The sequence below is a fragment of the Cavia porcellus genome, unplaced genomic scaffold, assembly GCF_034190915.1.
Source record: "Cavia porcellus strain 051 isolate PalLab524CR breed Dunkin Hartley unplaced genomic scaffold, mCavPor4.1 scaffold_10, whole genome shotgun sequence".
NCBI classification, from domain to species: domain Eukaryota; kingdom Metazoa; phylum Chordata; class Mammalia; order Rodentia; family Caviidae; genus Cavia; species Cavia porcellus.
The window spans coordinates 32951251-32968648 of NW_026947493.1; the positions used below are offsets into that span (position 1 = coordinate 32951251).

At 35.3% G+C, this 17398-nt stretch overlaps 1 protein-coding gene across 37 annotated transcripts in view; it reads right to left on the minus strand.

The window, feature by feature from the left end:
- The window catches only part of Pbrm1 (polybromo 1), a 132674-nt gene that overhangs the window by 72241 nt on the left and 43035 nt on the right, over positions 1–17398 (minus strand). For 24 of the 37 annotated variants that reach the window (XM_063257221.1, XM_013143857.3, XM_013143855.3 and 21 more), the window contains 4 exons: positions 12403–12616; positions 5818–5959; positions 4465–4562; positions 1880–1924 (listed from right to left, as the gene is read on the minus strand). In XM_063257221.1, coding sequence (XP_063113291.1) covers positions 1880–1924; positions 4465–4562; positions 5818–5959; positions 12403–12616 — 499 coding nt within the window. The remainder of the gene's footprint in view (positions 1–1879; positions 1925–4464; positions 4563–5817; positions 5960–12402; positions 12617–17398) is intronic. The other 13 variants (XM_063257234.1, XM_063257231.1, XM_063257233.1 and 10 more) reach the window with 1 other exon arrangement.

Consider the following 17398-nt stretch of genomic DNA (forward strand, 5'->3'; position numbering starts at 1 on the left):
TATACTGAGAATCAGGTACAATTATTAACCTAACTTTGCAGAAGTCAAAAATGAGCTATTCATTAGAGACCAAATGAATACCTAAATCCATAAACTGAATAATCCAAACAAACATTTGAATCAGCTAATAATTACCTACTGCTTTTATCATGTTTGTTATTTTCCTAAAAGGTAACACTTAACAATTGGTTTCTTACCACTTAGCTCCCTGGTCGAAGACCTTCAGCAGTACTTTCTGAAGTAAATTAGGTAAACTCAAAGGTTCTTTCCTTTATAAGGTTTGCTGTGTTTTACCCACCTTTTCATTCATCTTTCAGTTTTTTTCAATGAGTCTTCCTAGAAAGTAATATCTGACTAAAACTAGCCAGGTGTGTTACTGCACATCTGTAATCTCAACAGTCAGGAGGCTGAGGCAGGAAGATTGCTGAGAGTTTGAGGCCAGTTGGTACTACATAGTGAGTCCAAGGCCAATCTGAACTATATAGCAAGACCTTGTCTCAAAATAGAGCAGAAGGAGAAGAGGAGGAGGAAGGGAGGAGCAAGAAGAAGAAGAAGAAGTAATAATAAATATTATGAAGGGCTAAAATTAAAATTTGCAAAGTCCCTAACAGGAATTTCTTCCAGATATAGAGCTGTATTTAATAAGCACTCACGACATCTAGGCCCAGTTTTAACAGTTTTATACATATTAATCAACTGCATCCTCACCTATGTGGTTACTGTCATTATCTCCCTTTTCAGACAAAGAAGCTGAAATGAGACTTAGACTCCAGAGTTGAAGAATAGGTAGAATTTGAATTTGGGCATTCAAATCTCTATATTTCAGGGTTTACCAGTGTCTCAAGAAGTCCCCATTTTCACTTCCACTAACACCCAGAGTTGGTACCATATACCATAAAAGACATGTAAGAATGCCATCTATAGACTTTTTCATAAATTAATGAACAAAAGTTTTTTCTTTATGAAGATGACAAAATAACAGTTTTGTAGAGTAGATTAGATATCATAGCAACATATAGGTGGTCTTAAAATACTTAATTCTCAAGGAAAGACGACAAAAGGAATCTTGCCAAAGCTGTTTGGGCAATCAGGCAACATTTTTACAATACACAGTTGTGTCCTCTATGCACTTATTTTACAACATTGCTTCCAATATAACTTTACTTGTTTTCAACTTTCCTCTTTCCTTGACCACAAAGTTCCTAGCACATAAAAAAGATAATTAAATGTTTTCCTTTATGATCTGTTAACGTCTAGTGTTTAGCAAGTAATTGATACTCTGAAAAATCAGATGGCAAATGTGAAAACAAAAGCACTCCACAATTATCTTAGCATTGTGATACAGCAACTTGGAAATGTTTCTAAAAATCTAAAGTAACATGCAAAAGAATGGGTGCATTTAAAGAAATAAGGCATGGATAAGACAAAGACTGAGAAGATGTGTCTATGTTCAAGAAATACTAACCCAATGTAGAAGAGCCCACATGCACTAACATCTGGATTATCAATATTGATCCTTCCACCATCCTCAATCAGGGAGACATCCCTAAAAGGGAATCAGCATCCACCAGCCTGTCATCAATAATGCCCACTAAGTAGCAGCCTCTACCTTTTGCTACAGAAGCATAGCCACAATGACTGATGAAGGTGCCTCTGTCCCTGGCAAAAGTGGCAATAAATTTAGGCTCATACTGAACATATCTAGGGATAGCCAATTCTTATCTTAATACATGGACTCCTAAACTGTATTATTTTTTATTTATAATATAAACTGGCACCACATGCTTAAGACTTTAGTTTTCACTTTGTCAGTACTGACCATGTCATAGAAGAGTTACACTTTTAAGAGAATGTTTATGCATAAAAAAGGACTGCACACCTGGATAGCCTCCTGAGACCCAACATCTCACTGTCATGAGTGTTCCTGGGAAAGCAGAAACAAATATTAAATGTGAAGAGAAATAAAACAACCAACACTGGAGGATCATGCATAAACCAAATATGGTTGAGGAAAGGAGGATTATTCAAGCCCAAAGGATAAAAGATCATAATACTTGAAACATTTTGATATGGAAGACAGAAAGTAGATTTTTGGGTAGAGTGATGGGAAAAAGAACCTACTCCTCGCATAAAGAGACAATATAATCATTTTTTCTCACCCTCTTTGGTATTAAAAAATTAGAGAAAGATACACTCATACACAACAGGAATCAAGAAGTATTTGGGAAAATTTGGCCCTGAATTCCCTGACCAAGCTTAACTTCAGCTCCTGGATCGCTGTTTGCTTAACTTCTGGAGAAGTCTATATCATATTACCAAACCCTCTCAACAAAACTAGTTCTGAAAGGTTAATCATATTATTTTGTTGTTGCTGTTGTTACCAAAGTAGGAGACTTATTTTCTCAATCTTTTAAAGTTCACTTATGCTTGCAACTCAAATCCAAGTTTGTTCTTTTAATGCTTTGGTAGATGACTTATAGTTGATTTCTTACTTGTGTATTTCAGTTTATTACACAGAGCACTTTACAGCCAACCTCTGTTAATACAGTGACTTTGTCTGAAATAGGATTTTATCATCTTAAGAACATAAAGCTCAAGCTTTTTGGTTTGTCTTTAAGTAGGTTTTAGGACAATGAAGTTTCATCTAATCTACTTGTGAATCCCAAACTATAAACCACAGAGATAGGTAGTCTTTAAGGGTCTGCCCTTGAACTTTATTTTTCCTTGAACATTTTTTTTTTCTTTTTTTTTTGAGACAGGGTCTTGCTATGTAGTGCAGGCTGGCCTTGAACTTACTTTATGTAGCCCAGGCTGGCCTCAAACTCACGGCGATCCTCCTGCCTCAGCCTCCTGAGTGCTGGGATTACAAGCATGCACCACTATGCCTGGCATCCTTGAATTGTTTTAAAACACAACTAATTTATGATCTCTCTTCATCTAGTGCTGGCACAAAATGTACCATCACATTTGCCTCCATTACCTTCTTTTGCCTGAGAAGTTTTTATCTTTGGTTGGTGACTGATTTGGCAAACACAGGTGATGCTGCAGTAGCGTTATATAATTATACTCAAGGATGCTCTTGATTTGTTGTCTATGATCTGGTTTCACATTTTTCCTCTGTTGCCCCTGGTATAACAAAGAATTAAGAACTTGGAAGGATGAAAGTCACAGGCCAGTAATGGAGGAGGTTTACATCTCAGGGCACACCAATCAATTTAGTTACCATGGCAGAGTACTACAAATTTATTTTCTAAACTAAAAAAAATTGTTTTCCCCATATGATCTTTAAAAGAGGGAAAGACAGGATAGTTTCCCTTTTGTAACTCTTATTAGATCTTTTAATCTATGTACAGAACTGTGTCAATGGCTACTAATGATTTCTTGAATTCTAAATTTATCAAATCTTGCTATTAGGCATTACCTCATTCTTTGTTTAAAGTATCCTTCACTGATTGAATACTATTTGTTTTTTGTTTTTGTTTTTGGGTACTGGGGATCAAACTTATGACCTTGTACTTGGCAGGCAAGTGTTTATGCCACTGAGCTAAATCCCCAGCCCCAGGACTGATTGAATACTACTGCAAAGACTGTAACACATTTAAACTGAGTGTTTCACAATATGTTGTTTCACAATAACCAAGCTAGAGAAACTTCATGTGGGAGGGGCAAATAAAAGGAGATGGTCTTGCTTGAGTGCTTATAGGAACCCAGCTTTAGAATCTCAAGAGAGACTGTCCCCCTTCCACAAAATTCATTGGAGGAAGAAAGGATTAGGGAAGTTGACAGAAAAGTGATGAAACACAAAACACAAAACATCCAAACAGCTAGTTTAACATTTTATGAACTATAAGCTATGATTTGATCATTTACAACCTGACATTCTTAAAATCACAAAGATCAAGTTAACATGGGAAAAGAAGAGCAAGAGCAATTAACTGACTTTACCACAATGGTAGCACCAAATTTCTTCCTACTTTTCCTAACTCAGAGTTCACCTTTGCAATTCACTATGCAGAAATTATTGTATCTAAATTAGATTTAAGTGGCACTCTTAAATGCCACTTTAAAAAATAATCTAAATAGTAAAGAGAATAACATATTTTGCCAAAATATACATCGCACATAAGCTGTCATTTTTCTCTGTGTCATCTATTTTCTTTTTTTTTTTCTCTTTTGGTACCAGGGATACAACTCACGACCTTGCACTTGCCAGTCAGGCGCTTATGCCGCTGAGCTAAATCCTCGGCCCTCTCTGTGTCATCTAAAAGCAAATACGATACCTTTAAACAAAAAGTACAAGAAAAGAGGGTAATAATTCAATTTTAAAATAAATTCTAGAAGTTGAAGTCATTAAACATTTAAAGCTTGTAATAGAATTCATACTTCCCAATTAAAACTTTTTCTGTGCATTTATCTGAATTGAATAGGAACTGAGATGGTTCTGACTATGAGATGAACATATACCTTTTTCTTTTGGCACTACCAGTATCAGAGGTGGCTGAAGAGATCATGCTGTCTCCATCCTCAATGTCATCTCGCCTGGCAAGTTCTTTCTTCTTTGCCTAAAACACAGCAGATCTTGGGAGTCAGGCTCACTTTTCTGAGCCCTCCTATAAATACATGAATGTTAAAGAGCTAGAGGATACACAAAATTAAAGTTATTAAACATTTTTAATAATTCAGTGCAATAAAAAAGCCAGTACACAGAAAAGTAAGTTAAAAGTGGATCCAGTGGGCTGAAGAACAGACATTAGATAAAGCATTTAAGACTATGAATGGTGTCACCTGAGGCAAGTTGGAAAGACATCTTGCTCTGGTGGCTATATTTAAGCTATGCCAACTCACAATGGGTCTTTGGTATTCTTGACTTCTAAGGTGCAATGTGGCTAACAATATAGTTTAACATGAGCAGTGAAGGAAAATCTAAGTTCCAACACACGTATTTTTAAAGACCATCTACCAAAGAGAGCTAAAGGTCCAACCACAGCAGGCTCTGGGAGTATATTTACAGAATACTGTAAAGGAAACATTAGGAATTCATAGCATTAAAGATTACAGTGTTAGTCATAGAAAATTAAGGTACTACGGGTTACCTAAAACTGTCTTTGTTGTTTCCTTGCCCAAAGACTGTTCTTCTAGAACGATTCTACAAAAACTGCGAGAGTCTGATACAGGGGGGTCATGGTTTGGGGCAACTTAGTGAGACCCTATCTCAGAACAAAAACTAAAAACAGGCTGAAGATGTACCCTGTATTGCAACAAAACACATCAAAACAATGCCCAGAAAACATAATAACAAAACAAGAATAAACTAAAAAACCAGAACAATGAGATGGACCAACTTGTATTTCACATCTATCTTTTGGTTTTATAAATAGATGACCAGAAACTTTAGATGCTCTTTCAGGACTATGAGAAAGGAACCTTTGGACACTATACAATGATTAATTCACTTGTGGAGGCTTTGTTCTAGACCAGCCCTATGTGAACTGAGGCGAAGTCTAGAATCAGAGGGACAAAATCTAAATGAGATAATATTATTTGGGATTAAAGCATAAATTCCCAAGAATCCTAAAGTTACATCCAAGGAACAAAACTCTATTTCCTCCATTCATCAAGCTTAATTTTTTTTTAATCTATGATTTTTCTTCTACATAGCCCTGGCAACTCTGAAAAAGTATTTAGCAATAATTGCTGTTAAAATCAATGATCTGATATTGCTGAAGAGGAAATGACATATTTTAAAAGAACACGTGACATATGAAATTATTTCAATAATACAACAAACTGAGCAAAATCATACCTAAGAAATCATACCTGCATGACTTGCTGTAACTTAAGAACTCGCTTATAGATGGCTGAATTGGGAACATTATAGCGTTTGGCATTTTCAAACATTAAATTCAAATCACATTCCAAATGATCTAAGGTTTCATATTCTTGGTTCTTTAGCTTTGTTCTGTGAAAGACCAAAAAAAAAAAAAAATGATTAGAACTTTCTATCATAAAAATTATGAAATATTATTACTAAAAGTCTTGACCAGCATCACATGGCATCTTTCCTAGTGATAATTATTAGGGGATTTTAAAAAAAGAGTTAAAAAATAAAAAGTAGTGGCAATGCCATGAAAAAGCATCTGGAACCTGCAAGGATGATAACTATGAAGAGTGAAGAGATCTTATGATAGTAAGTAAGATGGAGATTTGTAAGAGTTCATTCACTACAATTTCCTCCAATATAATTACTTTATACAATAGCTTAAAGCTGAAGTTTACCTTATTTTATCTAAGTTCTAAGAATCCTGTTATCTTAGACACTATTTCTAGTAGCGTAACACTGAGTTTTAGCAGACCCATCACTTACTTTTCTACTGAAAATTTGTACTGTAGTGTAACAGTAGCTGGCTGAGAGTCTCGGTAGCTATCCCTGAGGGAAACAGGAATCAACCTTTGTATTTATCTACTTGGTATGACAAAGGGTAAGACGTGTGTATCTGTGCAAAAGTGACAAGATGGGATTTTTATCCATTTTATGTTGTCTGATTTTGTATATGTTTACCTGAGCATCACAAAGGGTCAAATATACCTGCACCACACCAAGATTGGTTAAAAATATTTTTCTTTTGATTTTTCTAAGCAGCCCAATTCAGTACAATGGCACATGAAAAACAAGATTTGCAAGTTTTGGAGGAGGTCAAAGGTGAATCATCAGATTACTCATGCACAGATGGTGAAGATGATCTATTATGGTAAAATACATGCTTTCATGACAGAAGAGTGGTGTGGGCATATGACAACAATAATGATGATAGTGAAGATGATGACTTTGACACTGTCTACATGATCCAAGTTCATGTGACAGTAAAATGGAGCAAGAATTGACTGGTAGACACAGGAAATGCAGATCTCTTTAATTCAGATGACAAAGAAAATGGCAATGTGAGTATATATTTGACTAGTTGAAATGTTGCAAAATGGTCATGCAACCAAATGGAATGATTCAATGTTAGAACTAGGTCTGAAAATTTAGTGAGGGTTTTGACAGGAGTGAAGTTTATTGGACAAAATGCCAAATTGCCACTCAGTGTTGGAAATTCTAACAGACAAAATGGTACAAGATGCTGTGAAATACACAAAGGCTGAAATTCAAGTAAAACATTCATATGTACAAACAGCCATATTAAAAATGTATTTATGATAACTTCACTAGCTGAACTGAAAGCATTTATAGGTCTACTGTACTTAAACAGGGATTTCTCTTAGTGATAGCAGGAATGTAAAAGACTTATGCAAAAGCAATGAGTCAAAATATAGGATAAAAATTTATGACCTTGTATAGGTGAAAACACAATATGCTGTTAATTTAGACATTTATCCTGTAACTCAAGCCATGAGGTTATCTGTATATTAATAAACCAAATGATGTAGTGAACAGACTTGTTTCTCCAATCTCCCAAATTAATCAGAATGTGATTCAGACAACTGATTTATCAGTTTTCAATTGATGTTGCATTTGCTAACAGAACAAAAGGTAAATAGTGTAGAAACTGTAAGAACAATGCAAACATTCCAAATGAAATGTTGCAATTTCAAAACAAAGAATTGTATGGTACAATCTTTGGATTTCAGAAAGATGTAACATTGGCCTCATATATGGCAAAGAAAAACTGGTACTATTGACCTTCACATTCTCTGGTTTCTCTTCAGACTGTATAAATATTTTACTTTTTACACTGTAGTTCATAGGTTTTTATTTCTGATATTATCTTTTATGTTTTGAGAGCAAATAAACAGCTGATGTGAAAATGCTGATATCTATTTTAAGCACTCATTATATATTTGATACTTTATTTTATTGGTATCTTATTTCCCTGGTAAGGGCATGTTGTACAAAATAGAAGCTTCTGACAAAACAAGAAAAGAGGTGACAAGATTGCCACATAAGCTAAGGACATGTGCCGTCACTGTATGCGAGATATGTGCATATAACATGCAGTTATCATGTGTGAAGACTGCATTGAGTGTGACAGTTAAAGCAAAGCTTATTTCTATGGTAGAGTTTAGTGATATTTTCAGTGTCATTCATATAGGAAATTATTTCTGATGTTACCTTTTAGGGTCTGTAAGCAAGTACACAGCTGGTGTAAAAATGTTGATGTCTGTTCTAAATGCACAATACAAATTAAGAATTTAATACTTTATTGAGATTTTATGTTCCTGTTAATTACACGCTGTATAACAGAATAAGAACCACCTGACAGAACAATAAGACTGGTGAGATGTCAAGTATGTCCTACAAAAAGACCATGTGCTGGCAGTGTAAATGATATGTGTTTGGAATGTGCTGTTGTCATGTGTGCAGACTGCCTTAGGTGTGATAACTTAAGATTTTTTTTGTAAAGTGATATTGGTATTTTCATTGCAGCTCATATTTACAAATAAAATTTTGTGTTGTTCTTTTCTAGACTTTGTAAAAAACAGATGATTTTGAAATTTTTAATTTTTTTATAAACAATAAAGACTAAAAATGATACTTTATTTTTGTGATTTTTTTCAGTTATATACCCATTGTTTAATATATAAACCTCATAAAATTAAAAATTCAACAAAAATATCAGAAAGAGTAAGATCCATGTTTTTGTGCCTTTATCACAAAATTAGTGTTACGTTCCTAGTTAAAACTCAGAAAGATTTATGTACTTTACAAAAAAATGAAGAGTCACAGCTTGCTCTAACTATGAATCTGTATAGGATAAACATTTAAATCTTTTGACTGAAGGATCTACATATTAATCATCAAAATCACAAAAACAGTATTAAAATTACTGAAAATATGTAAAAACAACTTCACTGAGTAAATATAGAGTTAAAACTTTCTCTTAAAATGGCATTGTCCATTTGGTGTACATTATTGTACATAAAGTTTACCAAAAATTATATTCAGATCCTGTAGTGCTTAAGAAGGTAAAAATATTACAAAATATCTTTGCAAGAAAGCAAAAACTAAGCACAAATTCTGTTCTCAGTACCAGCTAATACAGCTAGCATCCGATTTTAAATTATACCCTGAGATTATTCCTGTCAACTGAAAGGGTATAGTCCTAGTTATTCTCAAAACTCACAAAAAAAATGAGAACTAAAACTTGTAAAATCCAATCTCTGCTAGATACACAAATATTTTTCAAACTAATGACAATCAGGGTAGAAGGGGAAGGAATGGGAAAAATAGAAAATAAAACATGACAACCCAACAACACAGTGGAAAATGATTTGAGGAAACATACTACTTCATGCTCTCTCTTTTTTCATGGTGACATGCCAGATCCAGTGAAGATTGATAAGGATATGCTGTAATGTTTAATTTGACAAAAACTGCTATCAATGAAAACTTTTAACTGCTTCAGAAAGAGGCAAGAATGATGAGATAAATGTATCTAAAGCAAGGGAGCATATTTTATAGAGAATTAATGTCAAGCTGAAATTTGAGATTCATGCTAAGCAAGTGCCCTACCACTAAGCTACCTCCCTAGCTTCTCCCTTCTATTCTTTGTTGGTTTTGAGGAGACTTTATTATGCCAACAAATCTTCTTATGGTTGACTGTATGCAGGGTGACTAAAAAGTATAGTGAATATTTCACCTTAAATATCTTATTGTAATAAAAAGACATTGCCATTACTTCTGCAGTGGTACCTTGGTTCATAAATTTGATTGTAAAGGAGTGTATCTGAAGCAAGGGAGTGTATTTTAAAGGGAATTAATGTCAATGTGTCTGTTAGTGCAATAAAGTTTTTCTAAGCACACTTCATACTGCACATCATGCAGCATCCACTCATCACATATGGTTGCTGAAATTAAAATTAAATAAACTTATAATGAAGTTCCTTAGTTGGGAATGGTGGTACATGCCTGTAATCTCAGGACTCAGGGAGGCTGATGCAGGATAGCCACAAGTTTGAGGCCAGCCTGGGGTACATAGTGAGTCCAAGGCTAGTCTAAACTACACAGCAAGACTCTGCCTCATAAAAACAAAAAATCAAGTCCCTTGGTTGTGCAAGTCTCAGTTCAAGTGTTAACCAGCCAGTATGACTAGTGATTAACATCACACTGGATGACATAAGTAATACAAGACTTTTTATTCCTGGCAGAAAGTTACAGTGGACAGCACTAACCCTAGATGGCTATTGCTCTATAGAATACAATAGGAGCCCAGGAACAGCAGGTTCCTGACAAGCATCATCGGTTCTGGGACCTTAGAAAGCCTTAATAGCCTAAATGCTTATCATTCAAAATTTCAATGCAGCCAGGTTTGGTGGTACGTACCTGTAATCCCAGCACTCTCGAGGTTGAGTTGCTAGGTCATATACTGTATTTACCCAAAAGTAGGACCTAGCCAGAAAATAAGCCCTGCTCAATTTTTTTCAGGATGTTCATAAAATAAGCCCTTCCTGAAAATAAGTCCCAGTTAAGATCATCAGCCAGAAAGATGCATTTAATATGTCTGTTGTAACACATGATGGATATATTGAATCATATAATAGTAACTACTAATAATCTTACTGGCATTAAATACTTAAATAATATAAATTATAATTACAAATACCCAAGCAGCTGCCTCTGGACAAAAGATAAAAGGCTAGGTAAAGAGATGAACTTGAGTTATTGCCAAATGACCAAAGTACAGATACAGTGTACGAATAAGAAGCGTACTTAATAACAAACTGACAGAGTTGTATCTAACACAAACTTCATAATTCAGTATGTCCTGTGTTGTAAGAGATGTATCTAATGCGCTTGTGTAAAATAAAGATAATAAGTTTTCTGAATTTTGGTGCTGCAATTTTTGTTCACTTTCAGGTGGACAATCTTTTATTCCATCATTAATCATCCTCATTTTTTTTTTTTTTTTTGGTACCAGCAATCAAACTCAGAACCTTGCACTTGCCAGCAGATGTTTGTGCTGCTGAGCTATACCCCTGGCCTAATGACCCTTGTTTTTGTTGCCATGTTTGTCTCAGAAGACTTCAGTTAACATTTGATTTGATGGAAACTTTGTAAAGCCCTGTCTGCAAGAAGTCATGATTTGGGTGAATTCATGGGATAAAATCGCTGACAGCTGTGTTACAAATTATGTGTTATGAATAGGCTACATTGGCAAGAAGTGCTCATTTAAGGAGTGCTCTGTTGCTGGACATGAATGATTAGGGCCAACAGTTCTACAGGAAATGAAGTCACAAGAAATTTACACTGGAATTTGGGGTTTAGATTTTCAATGATGTTCCACAAGATGATGACTTGACTGCATATGAATAAATGTACATTTCTGTATATGAATAAATGTAGATTGTTATCATGAAAAAGTAAGATATTCCCTGAAAATAAGCACTATTGAGTCTTCTGGAGCAAAAACTAATACATATAAGATCCAGTCTTATTTTGGGGGAAATATGCTAGATACAGTAAAACTCAATTTTCTGAAACTGTCACAGTATTTTCCAGTGTACGACCTTCTCAACAGTGTAGAAGGGTCTCACTTTGTCTACATACTCAGAAACACATATTCACTCCAGTCTCTTTTTTTTTTTTTTGACAGTAACTAATATAACAGTGTAAAGTGATATTATTGAACTCACAACTGCCTGCTTGCAAGGCAGGTGCTTATGGCACTGAGCTAAATCCCCAACCCTTATATATCATTGTAGTTTTAGTTTTTCACTTCTCTAATGATCAGTGATGTTGTTTTTTTTCCCGATGTGCTTATTTAAGCCATTTATGTATTTTTAAGAGAAATAGGCTACATGGACAAGAAATCCATAAATCCATTCATATGCTCTGCCCATATTTGAATTGGGTTTTTATTATTGAGATTTCTTACTATTATTAATGATACTAGGTAGGGTTTAAGCATGTTGCTTCGTTGATTTCCCAATGATTACATTAACATTTTCTTTTTTTTTTTTTTTTTTTTTAACCCCACCCCTACATTAACATTTTCTAACTTGAGTGCATGCATATTCAAGACCAGTTCAGGCAATATAGAGAAGGCCCTATAACAGAACAAAAAATAGAACAAAACATAACTTTTCTAAAGAGAAATGGGAAACTAAGAGGAGCTATATTTCATGTTTAGTTTTAGCTAATAAATTCTCCAAGAACTGACTATAGCTATTCTGGAGATTCAAGTATATAGACTTTAAATACAAATAAATTATCATCACTCCAATATCAATGAAAAGTATAAACATAAAGAGTTTTATACTTTGTTGAGCTGTAAGAAAAAACAATAAATTTTGAGATAAAGGCATTCTACCTTTAATATCCTTATCCAGTACAAGATGGAATATGTGCAGGCTTGATCATAAGAAAACAAATATTTACACTGCGTAATGCAGAAGTGACCTTACCTGATCTGCTGTAGGGATATGGGCATTTTAATTTGCTGGTAGTAATCAGGGTATTTTTTCTTTGAGGGCAAATGGAAAAAAGGTTCCGCTATTAGCTGCCCTTGGTTATTTCGACAGCTCCTAACTGCGTCATAAAGCTGATAAAAAGGATTTGAAACATCCATAAAGGAAGTGATACTCTCTGCTTCTGATTCTCCTTCTTCATAACGTGCAGCTGGAAAATCAAAAAAAGAACATTTAGAAGTGGGGAAAAGAAACGGAGAAAGAACCACACTTCAAAGCTCTTTTGGTAACCTTGCAGATCAGCCTATACACATTTGAAAACAATTTTTCTGAAAGAATAGTTTTTAACCTTCATTGAAAGCTATGTCAAGGATAAAAATATTACTCAGAAATAGTACATCAAGTAGTGAAAGTTTCAATGGTTTTTCAAAAATTACAAAAAAAACTCTCTCCAGTACAGGGGATTAAACCCAGGGCCTTCACAGAGAGGCACATTCTCAGTCCTTTTGATTTTTTTATTTTGAGAGAAAGTCTTACTAAGTCACTAAACTGCATCTCCAATCTTCCTGCCTCAGCCTCCCAGAATGTTGAGATTACAGATATGTACCATAAACCCTGCAAAATAGTTCTTTTTAATGTGCTTTCCTTGCTGTTGGACAAAAGAAAAAGCCACTCAAGGATTTTAGAGCTAAAGGAACAACATAAAGTTTAGTGCCTTAGTTTGGATGGAATGTTTCCTTATGGCTCAAGTGTAAAGGCATGTGTTATGGTTTGTGTCTGTATGACCCCCTCAAAGCCTCATGCAGTCATGGTGAGAGTGCTTTTCGGAAGATGCTGAAATCTAGTTTGTGACTGATTCATGGTGTAATGCTGGAATAAGGGTCGTGAGTGCCACACTTGTCCTAAGGCAGGCAACCTGGACACAATAAAAGAGACAGAAAGAGGTTTATCTCTCTCTTCACTTGGTTTCTGCTGCTATGAAATACTGTCCCTCTGCCATGTGCCACCCTGCCTTGGAGCCATGTGATTAGGGACAGAAATCTGTACAAACTGTGAGCTAAAGAAGTCATTCCTATTTTAGCTGTTGGGTGCCAGATATTTTGGCTCAGCGATGAGAAAAGTAACCAAGTCAGCTTGGTCCCCAAAGAGCTAGTAGTGAAAGCTAAGTGAGGTGTAGTGGGAGGTTAGGACACATCTTGACTTGAAGGGGTCAATAGGACTCTGTGTCTGTCTCCTTCTTTCCTCTGTCATGAGATGAATCATTTTGCTCTACGATATGATTCTGCTATGATGTACTGCCTTGCCACAAGTCTAACAGCAATGGATCCACCTAATTGTAGACTAGAACTTTGGAAACTGTGAGCCAAAACAAGGTATCTTAAGTATCTCAGGTATTTGTGTCCAAATGTCCATCAGCTGATGAATGGATAAAGATGTGGTTTTTCCTCCTCCTCCTCCCTCTTTTTCTTTTTGTATACAATGGAGTACTACTCTGCCATAAAGGTAAGTTTAAGACATTTCTAGCTAAATGGGACCATGAGACCATATAAATCAAACACAAGTTCAACTACCACATTGTTTCTATGATGAGAGAAACCAAAAATGTAAATAAAGACTAAAATGTATAACAGATTCTGGGAAATGGAAAGAAAATGCTGAAATGAGAAGAGAACAAGGGCAGAGGGGAGCGGAATGGAAAAAAAGTACAGCAAAAAAAAAAAAAAGGGAAAAAAAACAAAAAAAGCTTTTGTAAACAAGCAGGGCAAGAAGGGTTGAAGGGAGAGGAAGGAAATGGAAAAAAAAAAAGATATATCATGTACAGGTACAAATTCCCTATGATGATTATTACGTATATCTAAAAGGTACCAATAATTTTTTTTTTTAAAGGCAGAGTTTTATTATGTAGCGGAGGCTGGCCTCAAACTCAAGGAGATTCTCCTGCTTCAGAGTCCCAAGTGCAGGGTAGGCATACACTGTATAAGACAGAAAATTTAAATTGTCTTATACAGTGTTAATGAATTCAAGGAAACGAGAAAAATCTGTTTTCTTTTTCTGTTTTTAAAAACCCATTTTCTATTTGTATAAAAATAATTATATGTTTTTGTATACATTTTGTATATGTTTTTGTATTTGTATAAAAATAATTGTATGTTCTGGTGTTTTTAATAATTCAGCTTACACCTAAAAATGACCTCTGCAATGGATTATACCTCAGCTGTGATAGATCAGTGAGGCAGAGTCACAGAGACTTAAGACTAAAATATATTATGTAGCCCAGGCCAGCCTTAAACTCATGGTGATCCTCCTGCCTCAGCTTCCCAAGTACTAGTACTAAAGCATGTACTACATGTCCAGCCTATGATACTTTTATAGTTTATGTCTAGATGTCCACTGCAAAGCCTCATGTAGTAATGGGGGGCAGGCTTTAAAGAAGTAGTTGAATCTACAGTGGTGTTTAGAGTAAAGGTGTATGATTAGTAAATTAGTAATTAGTTTGGCACAGTTTCAGCTAGGATTAAGGGTGTGAGTGCTACATCTGCCCTAGGGCAGGTAGTCTGCATGTACAACATAAGGGAAAGAAAAAGGCTTGTGGTTTCTTCCCTTGTTGCTTTTGCTATCTTCCACTGCCACCAACAGTTGCTCCTCTGAGAAGTGCCACTCTGCCTTGAAGCCAGTTGATTATGGACTGAAACCTCTACAAACTGTGAGGCAAATAAATCTTTCCTCCTTTAACTTTTGGGTGTCAAGTATTTTGTCTCAGCAATGAGAAAAATAACTAAGATATTTTTTAAAAGAAAATCTTGTTTCATTTACTTATTGAGATAGGGTCGGTCTCATTAAGTAGTTCAGGCTTGCCTTCAACTCACTATGAAACCCAGGTTACCCTTGAACTCCACAGCAGTCTTCCTGCCTTAGCCTCCTAAGCACTGGGATCACAGGTGTCTACCACTATGACTAGCTTTAATTATATACTTTAAAGCACTGCTAGATATTGTATGCTTATATTTTGTTTGGTTTTAATATTTAGGTATATTAGAGCCATACAGTGGATTAAGGAATTTTTTTTCTATTTTATGTAGAAGTTTATATAAAAATTTGTGCCTCAGGAGGACTAAGAGTATAGCTTGCTGATAAGAGTGCTTGCCTGGGGCTGGGGGTTTAGCTCAGCAGCATAAGCACTTGCTTGGCAAGCATGAGGTTGTGAGTTCAATGCCTGCACTGCCCTCCCCTGAACCCCCACCTTGCCAAAAAAAAGAATGCTTGCCTGTACTGCTGGGTTTGAGCTCCAGCACCAAAAAGCTCAAAAAACAAAAACCTCAGAATTTTGGCTTTAGAGTTTTATGCAGAAATTTTTTTTTTTTTTTTTTTGGTCTTTTTCCTTTTTATTGGTACCAGGGATTGCTCACGACTGCCTGCTTGCAAGGCAGGCGCTTATGCCGCTGAGCTAAATCCCCAGCCCTCTATGCACAGATTTTTAACTGCTAACTTCTTTAAAGATTCTATGACTAACTGGTGTTTTTAATCCTCAATCAGCTTTATATTTTTACCATTTTCTAGGAATTTGTTCATCTAAAATTTTAAATTTCTTTGCATAAAGGTATTATATATTCTCTTTTTAAAACTCCATAATACTTCTTCTACCCCAACATTATTTACTTGGGTTCTTCTGCTTTGCTCCTGATAATCTTAGTACAAATTTACCTATTTTATTAATACTATAGTTCCAATAAAATAATTTTAGAACATATTGGTGTCTTCCAGTACTACACAGGTTTTTTTGTATTTTATTTTAAAGAGGATAAAGCAGAATAAAACCAATAAAAACAAACCAGTATAAAAAATACAGGACTCCAAAACATTACAAAATCAACAATAGCTACCATAATGCATTCTGAGGTCTTTAAAATAGCTGCAGGTAACTTCAGATATAGTGAAAAATCAAACAGAACAGAAAAGAATAGAAACAATAAAAACAACAACAACAAAAAATGAATGCAATGAAGGATTTCAAAATAAGCCTATAGCAAATCCAAAATCACTAACATAATATATCTTCCTGTGTTTGAAATAGCTGCTCCTGCCGCCAGATTTAACATAATCAAACAAAACAAAAGAGGGTAAAACCCAACCCAACAAAACAATGGAAACGATATATGACTTCCAAAACAAGACCATAGGGAATCAGCAATGGCTGCAACCCTCAGAAGAAGATCTCCCTAGATGTCACACTGAGTATCACTCTAAACATATGAGCAGATCACTGGCCACAGACCTGCAATGGTATGTATGTATGTATGTGCGTGTACCTGCTGTTTGTCAGCTCACGTGCTAGAAGAGGCTGGGGTTTGCCTGTTACAGTCTGCCAGCGGCCTGCACATGGTGCTGGTTCCCAGACAGGGTTTGCTTGCTGATACGGCTTTGTTTTTTCTACCCTTGGTCTGTCTGCAAATAGTACTGACTCACAGGGAAAGGCTGGGGTCTCTAGGTTTCCTTTTTAATGAATTTAATGTCCCTTATTCATTTATCATCTTGTTTCTTTTTCCATTCTCTTATTTGCTTATGCTAGATATCTTATTTCCTTTAGCTGTTTTTCTTTTTTGTGAAGAAACACTTAGACCTATAAATTTCTTTTAAGAGTTATCAGTTTATCTGTTCCCAACTAGTTGCTTTTTGATTTTGTTTTGTTGTTGTTTTTGTTTTTTTAGATGGGGTGTTGCTATGTATTATAGGCTTGCCTCAACCTCGTATCAATCCTCCTGCTCAGTCTCTCAAGTACTCAAATTAAAGGTGTGTAGCACCACACCTGACTCTCTACTAGATTTGGTATGTTTTATTTTTCATTATTGCTATTATTCAGTTGTATTTTTTGGTGAGGGGTACCAGGAATTAAACTTAAAGCTTGCAGCTTGCCAAGTAGGTGCTTATGCTGCTAAGCTTCATCCCTGGCCCACTATTGTTCAGTTTTAAGTTTTTTTTTTTTTTATTGGTACCA